The following is an 18,232-nucleotide window of genomic DNA, read 5'->3' on the forward strand; positions in this document are numbered from 1 at the left end:
CCATTCCCATGCCTCCTCGAGCCTGGAAGAACGTGGTCTTCCCTTCCGCGATCACTCGTAATCTTGCTGGGTAGAGCAGCGAATACTGTATCCCCTCTTCACGCAATGCTCTTTTAACGGCTAGGAAGGAGGCACGCTTGTTTTGGACCTCTAAGGTGAAGTCAGGAAATAGTGTCGCTTCACCATTGGCTATTTTAAACGGGCCCATTTCCCTGGCTTTCTGTAAAAGAATGTCTCTGTCCCTGTAGTGCAGGAGCCTAGCTATTACTGTTCTCGGTGGCCTGCCAGGAGCCAGTGGACTAGCCGGTACCCGGTGTGCTCGCTCCAATGAGTAGAAGGGGGTCAGACATCCCGGTGCGACAACTGTGCGTAGCCATTTCTCCAAAAACTCCAACATATTCGGCCCCTCGGCTCCTTCAGGGAGGCCCACCATACGTATGTTATTCCTTCTGTTCCTGCCCTCTGCTTCTTCAGCTCGCTGTTCAAGCTTCGCCACTCTGCCAACCAACGAAGTCACCTCCGCTGATACATCATCATGTTTTGGGACTACTTCCGCTAGCGTTGCCTCCGCTTCTTTTACTCTATCCGCCAGTTTGTGATGATCAGCTCTCAGGAGGCCCACCTCTATCGCCACCTGATTGATGTCGCGCTGTAATGTGGATTTGGTGTCCTCAATGGCGCCCAGAATTTTGTCAAGAGTGTCTTGCATTTTGTTTTGCGGCTGGCTTTGCGTGGTCTGTTCATTCTCCCCCAGTGGTGCATGTGCCGGGGTATCCATGGTCTTACTCTTATGCTTGCCCTTGGGGGGCATTTGCAAGGCAAGTAGGGGCGACTCAGCGAGGCTAGCGCCCAGTGCGCTTAGGCCCAGAACCACTAGCGGTCCCCCGCAAACCGAATGCTCTCAAGTGCGCCTTGCTCAGTCCCCCCCCTTCGCACAATTTCTGCTCCATAGGCAGGGGATCAGTTTTTGGCTAAAACGGAGCTGACACTCTATTATGGTTCTGCGTTGCTGTATGCATAAGTGTTTGGTTCAGCAAGGACCTTCGATCCGGTTCGGTCCGGTCCAGCAAAGGGAGCCCCGTACCCGGCAACACGGGTCCCCGACCTCCAACACAGGAAGATGGCAGTAGGTGACGTCAGGTGAATCCCCGTTGTCTCGCCCCACAAAAGACAGCCAGCGCTCAGCCCAGGGCACCCGGGGCGCGGTAGTTTGCGTTGTGGGCCCCCAGTGGTTCCCGGGCAGCAGACCCCAGGGCTCCGGCCATGTGTTCCCCAGTTGGACACGCTCGAAGTGGACTCCTTACCGGGTGGTTCCGGAGGGCCTCTCACCTCCGTTTCTCACAGGTCTGCGTAGACTCTCAGTCAGGGGAGGGCGTCAGGCTCCGTCCTCCAAGCAGAAGGCCGGCCGATGCTGACAGGGGCCTCCAGCAGGCGCTCCGGGCCTCACCCCATCCTCCGGGCGGCACCGCCCTCGAGGCCAGCGCCGGGCGCCGAGCCCCGCTTTATTCGAGGCCGCGCCGACGCGCGTAAGTCAGTCCAAGGCCGCCCCTCAGGGCCGCGGCCGCACCCCGGTCGCCCCGCCCGTGACGGCCGCTGCTCCCCTGCTCGGGGAGCTCTCTGGCTCAGTGCGTCAACGCTTCACCCGCCGGCCGGCCGGGCCGCGGCCTCCTCTCCGTCCCGATCAGCCCGGGACACTCAGGGACCCGCTCCGGGGGGGTAAGACCGCACCTCCGCGATCTCCCCTTCCACGGCAGCCGCCGCTTACCGCTCCGCACACCGGAGCACCCGCCTCAACGCCTCCAGGCACCGATGCAGAGTCGGCCCCTCCGGAGCCGATCCTTCAAGCGTGCGCCATGCTCGGCTCCGTGGCCACTGCAGTTGCTACTGTTAAGGGCTATTTGGCAGCACTGTCAGCCTTTCTTTGCCTCCCGGATCAGCCCTCCTTGTTTAAATCACCTATTGTTGTTGGGTTCCTAAAAGGTTTAACTAATAAGTTTCCTCCCATTCTTTTTTTTTTATATGCCTCAGTGGGATCTGAATCTCGTTTCAACTTTTTTAATGGGGTCACCGTTCAAACCCATGTATTCATGCCTGCTAAGGTTTCTAGTACTTAAGACGGTTTTTCTGATAGCTGTAACCTTGGCTAGGCGTGTTGGTGAGCTTCAGGCTCTTTCTGTTAAACCCCCCCCCACCTTATTTTTTTCATGATAAAGTGGTGCTGAAAACCAGGATTACTTTCCTACCAAAAGTTGTTAATCCTTTACCCTTCCATCTTTCTTCACTGCTCCTCACCCCTCGGAGGAAGAGAGGCTTCACCGTTTGGACCCCAAAAGGGCTCTCAGTTTTTATATTGAGAGGACGAAAGACTTTAGCCTGGAGGACTAGCTGTTCGTGGGGTATATTGGACTGAGGAAGGGCAGAGCAGTCCATAAAAGAATGATCTCCAAGTGGGTCATTTTCTGTATCAAGGTTTGCTACTCGTTGGGAAAGAAAATTCCCCCTGAGGGTATTGGAGCCCATTCCACTAGGGCGAAGTCCGCCACTTTGGCCCTGGCGAGGGGGGGTTCCGGTGGTGGATATTTGCAAGGCGGCAACTTGGGCATCCCTCCACACCTTCGCAAAGCATTACTGCTTGGACTCTGAGGTTAGGAGGGACAGCCATTTTGCCTAATCTGTGTATTGCAGGATTTCTTAGTGTAACCAGTCAGGCACCCACCTCAGAGTGCGGTACTGCTTTAGGACTCTAATTATAAAGTGAGGAATCCACAGGTAGTTGTATCCATCTGAAGAACAAGTTACTTACCTTCAGTAATGCTTTTTCTGGTGGATACAATAGCTACCTGTGGATGCCTCACAGTCCCACTCGCCTACCTGTTGCCTGTCTGGTTACACTAAGTTGTTTGTTTTTTACAAGTGTATGTAAATGTTGGTATTTGTTTACATAAAAACAATAGTTTTGATTCTATCGCATCATTGTGGTTTTATGTATATATGTATTCATTGGAGCTATTGCGAGGTCGGTTTTCACCTGTTCGCATCTAAGGCATGTAAAAAGAAATGGGTGAAACTGATGTCAGCACGCCGGCGAGGACCTCTTATTGGCACGGTGACGTCAGACGGAGTCGCGTGGAGCCGTGCATTTGTGTTGTCCTCGTCGACATGGAGAGCTGGGAACAAGATTTTCTGTCGGATGCTGGTGCATGGGAGAATTCATAAGATGAGGTATCCACAGGTAGCTATTGTATGTACCAGAAAAAGCGTTACCGAAGGTAAGTAACTTGTTTGTTACGCTCACGTTAGTTCCCAATAATTTTGGGTGTGGTGACTTATGAAACAGCCGGTCATATACAGCCCAGGCTTAGGTCAATTGGGGCAGTACATACAAGTCTCCTCCAGATAACTCTTTGGGCACAAACTCTACATTTCCTTTTTTTTTTTTTTTTTTTTTTTTGCATGGGAGGAAGGTGATCAGGAAAGTGGCGATGTTTCAATCTAGCCACATCCTCCACCACTGTTTCTCTAGGAACTCTTGTCTGTTTAACCACAACAAGGCTGTCTATCAGACTCGTGAAATTTAACAGATTTCATCCTTGACTTATTGGAACCATCCTTGAACACACAAGCATCAAAAGTTGCTAAATGGAACAAATGTATAGCCAACTTTTCAAACCAAACGGAAGACTTAAGATGAGCAATGTAAGGTTTCAACCTCTGATCTACTCAATCCCTGGCACCTTAGTGGCCTTGGCATAAAACATGTTGCCCCTCCCAAAAAAAATTTACATCTACAACAAACAAATCCCTGCTGTCTAGTGGGCATTCCTGCTGCCTGACCGCGGTGCGATGGGGCAGCAGGAATGCTGAAAGACATTGATGGAAAGGAAAAGCCTTCCCTCAATAGCTCTTTCGAATAAATCGCTCCCCACCCCAAAGCCAGGGGAGAAACTTAAGTGTGTGCTGACGTGATTAGAGGCTTTTTGGGGGGGGTTATAGTGGGGTAGTAGGGGTCAGGATGTGGTAGGGGAAGTGCTCCCCCACCCCTTTCAATCCCTGCCATCAGGGGGTGGGGGGGATGGGGGGTGTTGGGGGCAGCCCACAGCTTGCACTCCCCTGTGGGCTGGGTGCAGGACATAAGTTACCTCATCGGCAGTGCTATAGCCAAGGACGTAACTGGTGCTTGTATATGGCAGGTTTCATCAAAAATATGATTAGCTTTCAGTTGGATCATTAGATTCAGTTAGGCAGATGACAGTTCACGGAGGCCAGTTAGAAACACAAATGTTGTTATTATTAACCTGTTCTAGCCTTTTGTCGAATTTGTTTATTGAATGTACTCATCTACTCACGTAAAAACGGTTGTTTAACAGTAGCAGCTGTCACACACACTGATTGCAGCATGAACAAAATGTTATTTTGTTAGCAGCCCTTTTGGACACAGAATGTTGCACATGTATGTTGAGGCGCATCCTCAATATGAGACTTGGGTAAAGTGTGATGTAAATGATTAGTTTGCAAATTCTTAACAGAATTTTAGAATTGCAAGGCACATGTGGCTTTCACATTGTTTCGTATCACTATTCATGTATGTCATGATTCATATGTTCAGGATTCCTCGTTATTCTACAATCCTACTGTCTGTTTTCCATATGTATTGCACACCCACATTGATATCAGGTTTACACTACATGGTGTTTAAAGACACTAATGGTGCTGGTTATGGGTTCACAGCATGTTTAATGGTGGCATGTTGGAAAGCAGAGCACGTTGCTTCCATAATGTATCTAAACTTGCAAATATTCCTTTGTTTAGCTTTATTTAGACCATTCTACAAGACAAAAGGAAAACAGAGGCTACACAGAAGGAAAAGTACAATGACTTTCCAGAGCAAAAAGAAAAGGGAGGAGCAAAGCAATGAGCAATAGACAAGATAAGGGAGGGATCATTTGAATGGGGGTGGGTGGAAAATGACATAGGCTTTAAGCATATGTGGGAGAACATCTAGCAACAAGGAGTATACAGGACGGTGGAGCCATAGCATCAGGAGTAAAAAAAAACATTGAGCAAGGTAGGAATCATCAACATTATGGAGACAGATATTTCCGTCATCCTCTGTATCCGAGGTTAATGTTAAGTCTCGGAGTGGTCCCCATATATCTTTCGGCCAAGGAGTAGGAGGTTGTAGTTAGGCATACAGCTCACTTTGGGTATATCAGTAAGCCTGGTCTTGTAACCAAGTCGCCACGGAAGGTAGAGTATCACTGCCCCAGTGGAGGGCTACCTGACGCGTAGCAATGCAATGGCAGCAAAGCGTTGTAGGCCAGTAGGAAAGGGCTTAACATAACCCAGGAGGGCCATTGGCAGGTTTGGGCTAAGTGCTTGTTTGGTCATGTGAGATGAAGTGGAACAAAGGCCTTGCTAATATGTTTGGATCTAAGCTCTCTTCGAGAAAATCAACATGTTCTGCTTTGCATTTAGGATAGTGGTGTGATATAGCAGGGTCCAGTTTAGCCAGCGCTTTAGTTGTATAGGCGCAATGCATTTACTTATGCTGCAGTTTGAGACGGTGATTATTAGAAGTCTGTTTAGTTTACATGCAACAGTTCCAGCTTTTGTCAGGTATTGGGTACCCCAAATAGTTCTCCGTTATAAGAAATATAGTATAATCGGGAAATCAGGTAGGGGGTGTTGAGGGGAGGGAACGCCCTCGGTTCTTCAGGATAAGCAGGCAAAACACTGCGTAAGGTGCTGTGTAAGCGGTGAAGTATAAACCTATCCGTTTGTGGTAGTTCATCCGTCTGTCATGGCAGAGACAGATTGCAGGGTGTTGTTAGCAAACAGGTCACCCATAGTTTGGAGTTGATGTGTGTTAAGCGAACATTGAGTCAATCTCTCATGTAAGTGGGAGCCAAGGGTTGTTGAGAAAAATCTACGGGGAATAAAGCTTATCATAACCTACATACCGGAGGAGTTTGGGCCATACCTAGCATGTAGTACGAAGTGTTTGCATCTGACAGGTTTCTGGGTAATCCCTGTAGTAGGATAGTAGAGAAGGGCAGAGTGAGGGCTTGTGTTTTTTTTTTTTTTTTTTTTTTTTTTTTCTAGCCTTAGAATCTGGATGGTACCATTAGTAAGCAAAATATGATTGGGTGACCAAATAGAAACGTAGGTCAAGGACCCCAAAGCCGCCGCAACCATAAGGAAGTATTAGTGTCCCACCATATACTGGTGCAGTGGGCAGCCCCTATGAGCTGCGTAAGTACGCTGCACAGCATGGCGAAGAAACTATTAGTCAGGGCAATAGGTATATTTAGGAACTGGTCTAAAAAATTTGGGGAAATCACCATTTTAATTATGACGATGTGCCCTGCTATCTAGTGCCTAATTTGGATTGAAAGTTTGTCCACAGTGGGACATAGCTATGCCGAATCACATAAGAGCTATCTCTATGCAGATAGATATCGAGATATTTGGGGGAGTCTGCACACTACTGTAGAGGCTAATCTGTAACACAGGGTGCCATTGCATCAGTCAGTGGAAAATGTTCAGACTTATTACAGTTAATGGACAAAACCGAAAAGGTCACGAAAGGCACCACTTCCCTTATTGGGGGGTGGGAGGGGCGCATTCACCGCAAGGCCCTGAACAAATAGTAATGTATCAGCACATAGTGAATCCAGTAATGGACTGTGGTGAAACCTGAGGTCCCGATCCAAGTGATATACTTGAAAGTTTCAGGCAAGGGGGTCTATGGCAATAATGAATAAAAGTGGGAAAAGTGGCATCCTTGTCGGGTCTCTTGTGTTGGGGGAAATCTCAGGTAGTGTGCTGTTGACCAACAGATGCGCTGGTTGGGGACTCTTAGCAGTTTAATCAGGTCTCTGAATCCCCTGGGATCCCCTGTTTCGCCAGTGTTAAATGTAAAAATGACCACTCCAGAGAATCTCATGCTTCTTCAGCTTTTAATAAAGCAACCACTGCAGGGATATGTGGGGAAATCTGACACTACCGCAAACACTGTGCGGTGATTAATCGAGATGGATCAATGTGGGACAAACCCTGACTGCCTGGGGCACAATAAATACGATCCATCAAGAGAGAAAGGTATGTAGCAATATTTTATGGTTGTGGTTTAGTAATAACAAAGGCTTATAAGAGGTGCAGAGGTGGGGAATTTTCCCGGTTTAGGAAGCAAAGAAATAACTTCCAAAAGATGGGTGCAGGTTGACATACCTAGCTCTAAGTTGCCAGTAAGTGTGGAGTTAATGTGGTTTTATATGCCTTATAAAAGTTGCCTGTGAATCCATCCAAGCCAAGTGCTTTGGAGCCACTCTACGCACCAATAGCTCGAGATCACCTTGCAGGTGATGGGAGATGCTAAGAATTGTTGTTGATCACCATGACAGTTTTGGATAGGTAGTCTGCCAAAGCTGCCTCAGGCATACTTGTGCGGGAGGTATATGATGGTTTATAATAAGTAATGAATTCAGTCACAATGGTGGCATTATCAATAGTTACTGTCATTATGCAGGAGTAAGCTTGATACATATGACCTTCTAAGGCAGGCGTAATAGCTGAGCTGAAGTTTGACCAGGTCTCTCCCTCACACCATATCTATGTGCCCTGGTGTATTTACCCAAGTATGCAACCTCCCGGGAGGCCAACTTTTGAAATTCTTGTAGTGTGGATCTAGTGCTCAGTGATGGCTGGTGCGTGGGGGACATGGACTGGCAGTCCAAGTTGTGATGTTTTCCCTCTACTTTAGCTAGGTAATTTCTAATGCTGTAGAGGACTCTAGCATGTTCAGCTATACATACCCCCTTATGTATGCCTTGAAGGCTTCTCACAGTGCTGAGCATTTCAGCACTGACCCTGTGTTTATCGGAATAATTGTATCACAGTGCTGCAGAATGTTTTGTCATACGGGGCATTTAAAGGGAAACGGTAAGTTCTCACTGGTGGATTTTGGCATGGGACTTGCAGTGTGGCCATCATTGGGGAGTGACCTTAAAGAGTGTGGGTATTGTGAGTAATGTTGGAGAGCCACAGAAGTATCCCAGGAGACATGTACCAATACTACATGCAGGTCCAGACGTGTGGAGCAGAATAAAAGGTGGCTGTTGTGTCTGATCAAGGTTATCATAGCGTATAATGTTGAATTACTCACCTAGGAGAACTTTAAAACTACCCATACGGCCTGAAAGTGTCCAGAAGAACCCCAATTAATCAATGTTGGGCACATAAATGTTTACTAGTAAGATGGTCTCGCCCACCAGTACCCTGGATGCTAGGAGATATCTCCCCTCTGGATCAGAGACAGAGTTGTTACTCGCAAAGGGGATGTTTTTGTGGATTAATAGGCACCCTCCTCAGGAGTATGAACTGTAGTACACAAAAAAGGGATTGGTGCCGCGTAAGCACTCGGAGCGAGGCAATAAGTTAGCATTTCTACAAGAGACTCGCTTATCATAGTGTCTATCTGGTTAAGAAAGGACTTGTTTTCCTTTTGAGTTATTGTTAGGGCAAAAGTATGATCCCAGGCATCCTGAGGCATCATTTAAGCAGTGGAGTGTGTTTTGCAAGTAGGCAGGTTGAGACGCTTGGAATGTCATGCGAGAAAGAGGAGCGTAGCATGTGTAGATAAACACAATGACAACAAGTCCCATAATCCCCTCTCATACTGGGGTAGTCAGCCACTAGTGGATCCATTTAACTAACCAGCAACTCAGTAAACAAACATTGATGGTGTACACCTAGACGTATGACAATGCTTGGGTGACGTCACCAGTGTATATAGTTGACCTGTAGAGGTGTCAAGTTGAACTGGAAATATAAATAACGCCTTCAGTGTATGTGAAGTTTCATTGTGCAGCACGTTATCAAGGCTATTGCAGGGTTAGCGTCAATAGTGAGGGGGCCGGGGAGCTGGCAGAATGACAGCATTCAGTTGAGGATGGGCTAAGCTTGTGTTGCTTACCTGACCATAGAATCCAATATACCAACCTGCAGACAACATATCTACCTAATATCTTGTATACAAGATGAGTGCTAGGAAGCTGCGGTAATATTCCTGTTGAGGCATGCTCTTTGATAAGCTTGGGGCTGAGCCCTGGGCCTGTCACTATCAGCTCAGTATATGCAATGATTGGAGAATACAAGTTATAATTTAAATGTACTTTGTTAAAATGCCAATAAAATAAGTGTTTAAAAAAAATTGTTACTTGCAGAATAGTTTAGCATCCGCAGGGGCTTTGAACACATGGTGGTTACTGTTCATCTCAACCCGTAGCCGTGTAGGGTACAGCAGCATATCGGAGGCCACATTCCTGAAGGGTAGATTTAAATTCAGAAAACTTCTGCAGCACCTCTTGGACATCTGTGTGAAATCTGGGAAGATAGACATGCCCTGATATTGTAAGGTCCCCTTCTCTCGGACCAGGCATGGTGCAGTATCCCAAAAGATGAGCAATTATTGGGTGTGGGGGTACACTTATAACAGGCCTCAGACCAAGTGTCCTGTGGGCTCTTCCCACAACAATTGTGTCAGTAAAAGGCTCCCTGACAAACTCCTGTAATGCGAATATTATTGCGGCGGGAGTGTGCCTCCAGGTCTTCATTTTTTTGTGGCAACAGTTTTCAACAGGTGCTCCACTCTATAAAACTGCTTTCTGGTGTCAGCATTTTCATCCTTCATTTCTAATATTCGTTACGCCCTATCCAATCTAGTAGCATGACGATCAGTTTGTTCACCTTTCAATCAACTGTAACACAGGCTTTCCTTTTGTTAGTACCAGGCCTGCTTTCATTCTTATTCTCTTTGCTCCAGTTAGAACTGTTATCTTTTGTTCTCAGTGTGTCAGAGACCCACCAGCTGGCAGAGGCCAATGAGAAGAAAAACGAGAAGCTCCGGGCAGCCTTTGGCATCAGTGAGAGTTATGTGGACGGAAGTTCCTTTGACCCAAACCGTCGCACAGCTGTGACTGCAGCTGCATCAGCAAAGCATCAGGAGCAGCAGAAGCAGTACAGGTAATAAATGGTCTTGTGTGGTTGAAGTCTTGTGTCTTGCTACCACAAACAATTCTGACTACACCATGTTGGTGGTGATCATTTATGGGATCAGTCTGTGAGGTGTTGTGGATCCTGTTTTTCATCCTTTTTTGTTTCTCTGCTGTGACCGTGCTGCATTGCTGGTATTTTACCAATATTTATTGTATTTGACCCAGAATGCTAATTAAGTCTTCTCTTTAGTTTGGCATTTTCTCTATTCAGCAGTCCTACTTTAATTTGTTAATCTTTAACTGAATACAAATCAGCCATTTCGTCTTTTGTATCCTGAAATGTAGTCTCGATTCACATGCTTTCCACAATGCTCCCATCTAGTGGTTGTGCCTCGATGTGTCCTGTCAAGATGTTTTTGGTTAGCGAGTGGTGGTGGGGGGGGGAGGTGAGGGGGGGGCTCTTGCATGATGTCTGTAATCACACAATGCCCCTGTGAATGCTCACCATTTGAGGTACTTCCGTTTTCCTACTGTTGGTTATGTAGGCGCATCATTTGAGCTCCTGTGTTTTTTTTTTTTTTTTTATAACTAAAGATCTAATACCTTGAGGTACTTAAAGAGCTTAAGAGTGGCCAACAGGATCGAGGCTGGGGAGAGTTTGTTTGAGGGTTCTGTTGAGGAGGGTTTCAACTTATTTTGAGGAAATCTGGCTTGCATGGGATTCCTAAGTTCCTCAATGCCACTTTAGAGCATGTCTAATTTCAGAAGATCTCTCAAGAACTAGTTAATCCTGCTGTTCCAGCTTTTCCCTGCTCTGCAATGTCACACCGAAAAAAGGACTTCAGGCCATGTGGGACATGGACACAAAGATCACAATCAGAGGATCCACACAGTGTATTTCCTCCATCCGAACCATATACCAAAGGACTGCTAGGTATAATCAAACCTTTTTTCCTAAGACCCTAAAAGTTTTACTGAGAATGCTTCTAATTTGGCTACAGAGACTTGAAGCTAAAGAGAATCTCCTTTTTGAGGAAGACTGATTCTTCCAGGGTGCAAAAATCCAGGACAGGGATAGATCCCCCTGAATGGGCTTATTGAATCACCGAAAACATCCCACAAAGGGTCTGTGAGGCATTGTAGAAAATTCAGAGGAACATGCACACACTTCAAAAAGGGGCAACAGCTCCACAGAAAAAGTACTTTAAGAACCTGCACACCATCATTACATTTTCATTCAAGAAAAAGGACATCCATGTCTCTCCTGTTGGTGACCAAAAAGCCTAAAATGACTTCTGAGGCAATTTCTTTCATTGACGATGTGGTTGTTCGTCCTCATTGTCCGTGTTCAGTGCCACCACTGTTGCTTGCACTTTATCCACAGTGACGTCTCCGATGCTGATTGGCGTTACCTCTATCAATAAAGACTGTCACCTGCAGAGACAATCTTGCCAATCCCTACTTCTCCCTGTATGGTTCTGCCTTTTCCTCCATTACATCTATTGGATGTATGTTGCACAAAATCATTCAGAACTTCTAGTCTAATATCAGGAGGACGAGGAGGCAGGTGGCCAATATTAGTTTTACAGAGGGGACCAGCAGCAATATGGTGAGGCCTAATCACCTTATGATCCACAACAGGAGCAGTCGATTCAAATGGCATTAGACTTCGTTAATAACCTAAAACATATGCTTCAGGATTATTACAGGAGTTTCCATGATCCAGCATCTTTGGAACCTCCACCTGCATCCCACACGTCTCATATAATGGGTACTACCATTGCCCGTCCGTTTTCCTCACCCTTACCCGTTACCCCTCTACCTACACTGGCAAATACCATAACGGATCCGGCAGAGGGTGAACATCCTTCCTCGGTTGAGGACTGAGAAAAGGGAGAAGTAAGGGACGCTGCTTCTCTTCCTAATGAATGTGATTACTTGATCCAGAGGCTCTCCTCCACCAGTGGACTAACCACCTCACGACATAGGTAGCTTTCATGATATGGAAGGAGCAGCAAAAAGGTTTCATTTGCCTAAAACACCAAGTAATCTGATTACTTTCTTTATGATTTTCTTAGACCCAACAAAGAAAAATTGATAAGCTCTGTCACATACTGGATTTGATATCGCCAAAAGGACTAAAGGCAATGAGAAATCCAGCAGCCGTAGCTGCTGTTACCTAAACTTGACAAGAATTTTAAAGCGCCGGAGGATTCCCCTGGTTTAGTTGGCCAGTCCCAGCCGGATTCCGCTAAATCACAAGCATCTCAGACACTTTATTGAAACCTGTCAATTTAGATTACTAGACCACCTGACAGAGGGCTGCGGACTGGACAACATTCGCAAGCGTTTTACCACCATGGCAGCCACTACAGTTGGAGCGGCAAATTTCCTGGCAGCACTAGGGCATTACATAAGGCAGATGTGGTCGGGCATTGCACCATATCTCAACCTATTGCTATAGGAATCAAAGTTGGAGGCTAAGAAGATTTTTCAAGAAGGTGAGAACATCTGCAGAAATTATAGACTGCCATTGATGTCTCCTCTACAGGTTTTAGATAGCTGGCAGGAGCTGTAGTGCTCTGCAGGCAAGGCTGGCTTAAGGCAACAACCTTCAGACCTGAGGTTCAGGCAAAGATCCTGGATATGCCATTTAATAGCGAGGAGCTTTTCGACAAACATGTTGATGACCCACTACAAATCATTAAATCACATAGTGACACTGCTAAGTCACTGGGCACCTTGCAGATGCATAGAAAGCCCTTTCGTGTAGTGAGAGGAAGAGGCTGTTTTTCATGCGGGGGGGGGGGTAAAATCAACCTTTCAGACAGCAGCAGTCGTTTTTGGGCCAATACTGTCCGCAATATATTCAACCGTATTGTCAACCTCCCCCGGCAGCCTACTAACACCTGGCTAGAGGAAAATCTTCAAGAGGCAGAGATTCCACCAGGGTGGCCATTACTTCTCCCAAATTCAAGCAGAAACTTGGAAGCTGCATATCCATTTTTCTTCCACAATGGTCCAAAATAACTATAGACAAATGGGTCCTGGATGTTGTAGCTCGAGGACACAACCTCAGTGTTACACCAAAATGGGCACTGCCTCCCTATTTCAAGTAACTTCTGCTACAGATATCAATTGTGCTGGCAAAGGCTGCAATAGATGAGTCCTGAAGACTCAGTGGGGAACCTGCTTCTACTCATGTTTCTCCCTTGTACGGAAAAAGTCTGGAGACTGGCACCCTATGTTAGACCTTCAGGAACTCCACAAAACAAATGTACGTATTTTCTCTTCATTCATGCTATTTAAGCTAAAAGTTCTGGTGCACTGAGAAGATTCTTCAAGTACTTTGGACTACTACAGACAAGGAGTGTTCTCAGAGGTAGAAAAACGTAAGCAGAGTGCTCAGCTGATAGAAGTGATGGATCTCTCCAACCATTCCAAGTAAGCTCAGGGAGAGCAGAGACTTCAACCTTGAAGATGTTTCACAGAAGATTGAAGAGCAAAGACTTTACCATAAGTTTACAGGTCCCCATAGACGAAAGCTCACTGACGGAGCCAAAGATAGGGCACCCAGCCTACTGCTTAATATGCTGAAGCAGAAGTCTCTGATCACTTTAGTAACAACAAAAAATCAAGCCCTTGAAGCTTAAAAACACCACCAGTCAGAGGAGCTTGTGACAGTTGCCTTACTTCCAGGTGAGAGAAGTACCTGTAAGGATCTTGCTAGAGGGTGTCGCCTTGACTTTAGAAGACCATTGAGAGAGAAAGGAGGAGGACAGGCACCCTTAACTGGAAACATCCCAAGGGGATGACCAAACCTTTGTTGTAGAAGTCAAGGAGAAGAGGGCATTTGAGGCCAAGATACAAATTCTGGTTCAAAAGAAAAAACCCTTTGAGGAAAGTTTGGCTCCTTGCAGGTATCTGAAGTTGTTGGTTATGGTTTTAGGTATTAAGAGACAAGCACATGACACAAAGATTATAGAACAAGAGTTAAAATACTCATTTGGGACACTCTTCCATGAGTCAGATGAGCTAGGTTTTCACAGGCCTGTGATAGAAACTTTGTAGCAGAATGTCAAGGTTGACACAACACAGGAAGAAACAGACTTGTAGATGTCTATGCCTGCTCCAGTTCAACCCCCCCACTGTCTTTTGAGTGCAGATCTGTTTTCTCCTGAACCCAGCCTACAGGAATAATTAATTCATGCCTGTGCTCCCAAGTCCAGCAACCCAAAGATGTTTTTGCAAGAGTATAACTAATAAAGCTGTGACAGCTCATTGGGGAAAAAAATAGAGCTTCGAAGCAGACTCACTAACCACACTGCAAGTAAAATCGCTTTGCCACTGGCATCTATGGGGAATCTGCCTCATAAAGAAAGTAACAGGCTAGAGGCAGCAGGAGAAACATGTCAAATGCAGCTGCGACACAGTAGCGCATAGCTAGCTCTGATGTTCTTTTAAGCAGATATGCACCCAAACAATGGGAGAACATGGAGGACTACATGTCACACTTCCTGGAGAACTGTCGGAAAGAGCAAAACACCTAATGGGATAAGTAACAAATATTGCTGACTCCTGCCTTGAGTCGGTATTAGACTTTGCGTCTTATCACAGGCTTTAAACCAGAGCTGCAGTCCAATACCATTGATGTGCCACTGACAGGAAATCAGCACTTAGGCCCAAAGTAGGAAACACTACGGAGGTAATGAAAAAGGCAAATTAAATGGTATAAGGCAGCAAACCTGCAGACTAAACTTAGAAGAGGGCAATGAGAGCAGGCTGGCATAAGTCCGTATTTAACATCCTCAGAACAGGCTTAGCTTAAGTAGTGAGATGGGGCCGTTTAGTAGCCCAGACCCAGCAGCAGCCTCCCATGTTCGGGGGTTTGGTGGTTGGGGGGGGTGGAATATTGCAAAATACCTCGCCGTGTGTTCTGACAGGCAACACCTAAAACTCCAGGCAAGTTTGAAACTATCTGGACCATAAAACCCTTATCTACCATTTTGATCCAGGGTCAAGGAACCAGTGATATTTCTCCTTTCTAATACATTATGCAGAAATGGTATCACAAAATTAAAGATGAGATGATTATGTGCCTGGGTTTTTGTGCTGAGTGACGTTGTGATTTCTTTATTCTTCTTGGGGTATAGTTGCCCATTGCTCAATGTCAGGTTGAGATTTGAGGTACCTTTACTAATTATGACTTTGATGCCATTGATGTAGGCTTAATCTAACTTTTTTACAGTGGCAATGTTGATGATGGAATATGATTTGCTGGTAAGTACACTCTTTTTAGCATACTTACCCCCACTTTTTGCCTGGTCTCAGTATCCTTTGACTGTTTTTCACTGGGACTCTAACAAGAACCCCAGTGTTTGTGCTCTCTCCCTCAAAAATTGGTTGCTTAGGTCTTTGCACACCCCACAGTTGGCATACTGGTGTCCCCATGCAAGTCCCTAGTATATGGTACCCAGGCATTGGGACACCAGGGTTTTCCCCATGGGCTGCAGAATGTATTATGCACCCATGGGAACCAATGCAAAATGTATCTTCAGGCCCGCCATTACAGCCTGCTTGACAAAGGTGCATGCACCCTTTCACGGTAGGTCACTGCACCAGGTCACTGTAGGTCATCCCAATGGCAGACCCTCTTAGCCCAGAAGGCAGGTAGCTGTGTGAGGGCACCCCTGCACAAGCAGAGGTGCCTCCATTTTCATGGACTTCAGTGCAGAGAAACCATTTTAGCTGTGCACTGGCGTTAGGTCACTACCTATGTCCAGCTACATAATGGTAACTCCGAACCTAGGCTTGTTTGGTATGAAACATGCTAGAATCACATCCCAATACTGTTGCCAGTATTGGCTGTATAATTCCATGAACTCTTGGGGCTCCTTAGAGGACCTCCATCTTTACTCCGACTAGCTTGCAGGGATTTCCTGGGCAGTCTGTGCTGCTGCCATCCTACAGATTGGTTTCTGCGCTCCTGCTGCTTGATCAGCTCAGGCCCACGCCAGCAGAACAAAGAATTTGCTTTGGGAGAGGAAGGCAACACCCTCTCCCTTTGGAAATAGGTGTTACATGGCTTGCGGGGAGGGGGGGTAGCCTCCCCGAGCACTGGGATGCTTTGAACAGCACATTTGGTGCCCTTCTTGCATAAACCAGTCCCTGCTCTGGCATGAAACTGAAAAATGGAAATGGGAGTTACCACTTCCCTGTCCATCACTACCCCAGGAGTGGTGCACAGAGCTCCTCCAGGTCGTCACTTGATTCTGCTATCTTGAGTCCAAGGTGGACACGGGCCCCATGGGAGCATCTGAGTGGCCAGGTCAGGCAGGTGACGTCACAGCCCCCTCCTGGTAGATGGGGACCCTGCTAGGTGACCAATCCCTCTTAGGGCTATATAAAGTCTCCCTCTTGGGTGGGTCCTCAGACCCGACTTGCAAGATTCTAGCAGGACTCCTCTGCAATGATTACTTCGACTTCTGGCCACTGCAACTACAACTGGACTTCACTGGAACCTACAATCTGCAGCTCCAGCGACGACTTCGCTCTTCACTATTGTTTCTCCGGCTGCTTCCAGCAACCAACATTTACCTGGCTGCGCATCCTCCGATGGCGGCAAGTCTTCAATCTGCAGCAAGAAGGAATCTCCCTTGGAATGAAGGAGTCCCTCCCCTGCATCCACAGGCACCAAATGCAATGATGACTGGCTGTGTGGATCCTCTCTCCTGCAACTCTGCTTGGACCCTGCAACACAAGTGGTGGTCTTGAGTGGTCCCCTTGGTCCCTTCTACCAGCTGTCTAACTTTGAGGTGGTGAGTCTTTTCCCCTCTGTGCACTATAGTATCCCTGTGCACCGAAACGTTTGCAGCTACCAAGGCTTGTTGGCTCTTCTTCCAAGGGATCTTAAGGGTCTGCGTTGCCCTGGCCTCCAGCACTCTTGTCTGCAGCGCATAGTCTATCTGCTGCTCCAGCGATGTGGGACTCCTTTCCAGGTGTGCTGAGTGGGCCTCACTGCGACTCCTGTGCCTGCTGCCTGTGAGTTCACTGTGGGGTCTGCTTCCTCAACTTCTGGCTCTCCTCACTGCTGAGGGTTGCTTGGAACTCCCTTCCTTGAGCTGAGTCCCCTCGGACCTTCCTGGTTTCCAACAGCTCTGCAACTTCTCTTCTGCAACTCTTGCATTTGCCAAGACTTGTTGGTGGTTTTTCCACACCACTGACTGACTCTTCCTTTGACGTGGGACATTGACTGCATCACCTATGGAACTCTTCCTTTGCTCCTGTGCTGCATAGCTGAATCCTGGTCCTCACCGTCTATGTGGCCCTGCACCTCCAGGAGGGTGGGTAGTGGCTTCTGCCCCGAAACACTCGAACTGGACTTGGCCCCCTTCTGTAGGCCCTCATCTGTCTGGATCCATCTTCTGTTTCTTGCAGTCTTGCTTGGGTCTTGCACAGTCCTTTCACAAAGTTTCTCTGTGGGTTTGGGAAAACACAGGTACTAGTCTCTTCTCTCCTGGTCGCTGGGGTTGCACTCTGGTACTTAACTTTTGGGGTTCCTAGTTTCCCTTCAGCTCCCCTCTACAGATCCCACTTACCTGGGTGGGGGTCCATTATTTGCATTCCATTATTTTTTTTGCTTATGGTTTGGGCTCCCCCTAGGGTCACTGTTATTGTACTGTTTTCTGTTACTTTCCATGCTCATTCCTGACAACTAACGTGGATATATTCTACTGTACTAGCAAGTGTTTACTCACCTGCTGGTAGAGCATTGCCTGTAGAGTATTTTAGTTTTTGTGTCACTAAAATAAAGTACCTTTATTTTTGTAACGCTGTACGGTTCTTTCATGTGTGTAAGTGCTGTGTGATAAGTGGTATTGCTTGAGCTTTGTGTGTCTCCTAGATAAGCCTTGGCTGCTCCACCACAGCTACCGCTAGAGAGCCTGGCTTCCTAGACACAAACTACACCTCACTAATAGGGGATTCCTGGACCTCGTATAGGTGCTAACAATTCACCAGGCCAGCTTCCTACATCATGCAATTTCTTTCAGGCCCATCATAAGATCCTAGATCTCCCATTCAATGGGGCAGACCCTGTTTGGCAAACAAATAGATGGCGTCCTGCAAGGGATAATTTCAATCACAGCAAAGCCCCTAGGGACTCTTCAATTCATAAAGCAGCCCTTTCGAGGTCCCAGAGGGGAGGCTTTCCATCACGCAGGGGAGCCTCTCAGCAG

General features: G+C 46.9%; 1 protein-coding gene across 5 annotated transcripts in view; it reads left to right on the forward strand.

Annotated features, from left to right (window-relative positions):
* The window catches only part of LOC138304355 (serine/arginine repetitive matrix protein 2-like), a 735,752-nt gene that overhangs the window by 128,879 nt on the left and 588,641 nt on the right, over positions 1 to 18,232 (forward strand). For all 5 annotated transcript variants that reach the window (XM_069244334.1, XM_069244333.1, XM_069244336.1 and 2 more), the window contains exon 4: positions 9,850 to 10,023. In XM_069244334.1, coding sequence (XP_069100435.1) covers positions 9,850 to 10,023 — 174 coding nt within the window. The remainder of the gene's footprint in view (positions 1 to 9,849; positions 10,024 to 18,232) is intronic.

This window comes from Pleurodeles waltl, chromosome 7 (assembly GCF_031143425.1).
Source record: "Pleurodeles waltl isolate 20211129_DDA chromosome 7, aPleWal1.hap1.20221129, whole genome shotgun sequence".
Taxonomy (NCBI): Eukaryota; Metazoa; Chordata; class Amphibia; order Caudata; family Salamandridae; genus Pleurodeles; species Pleurodeles waltl.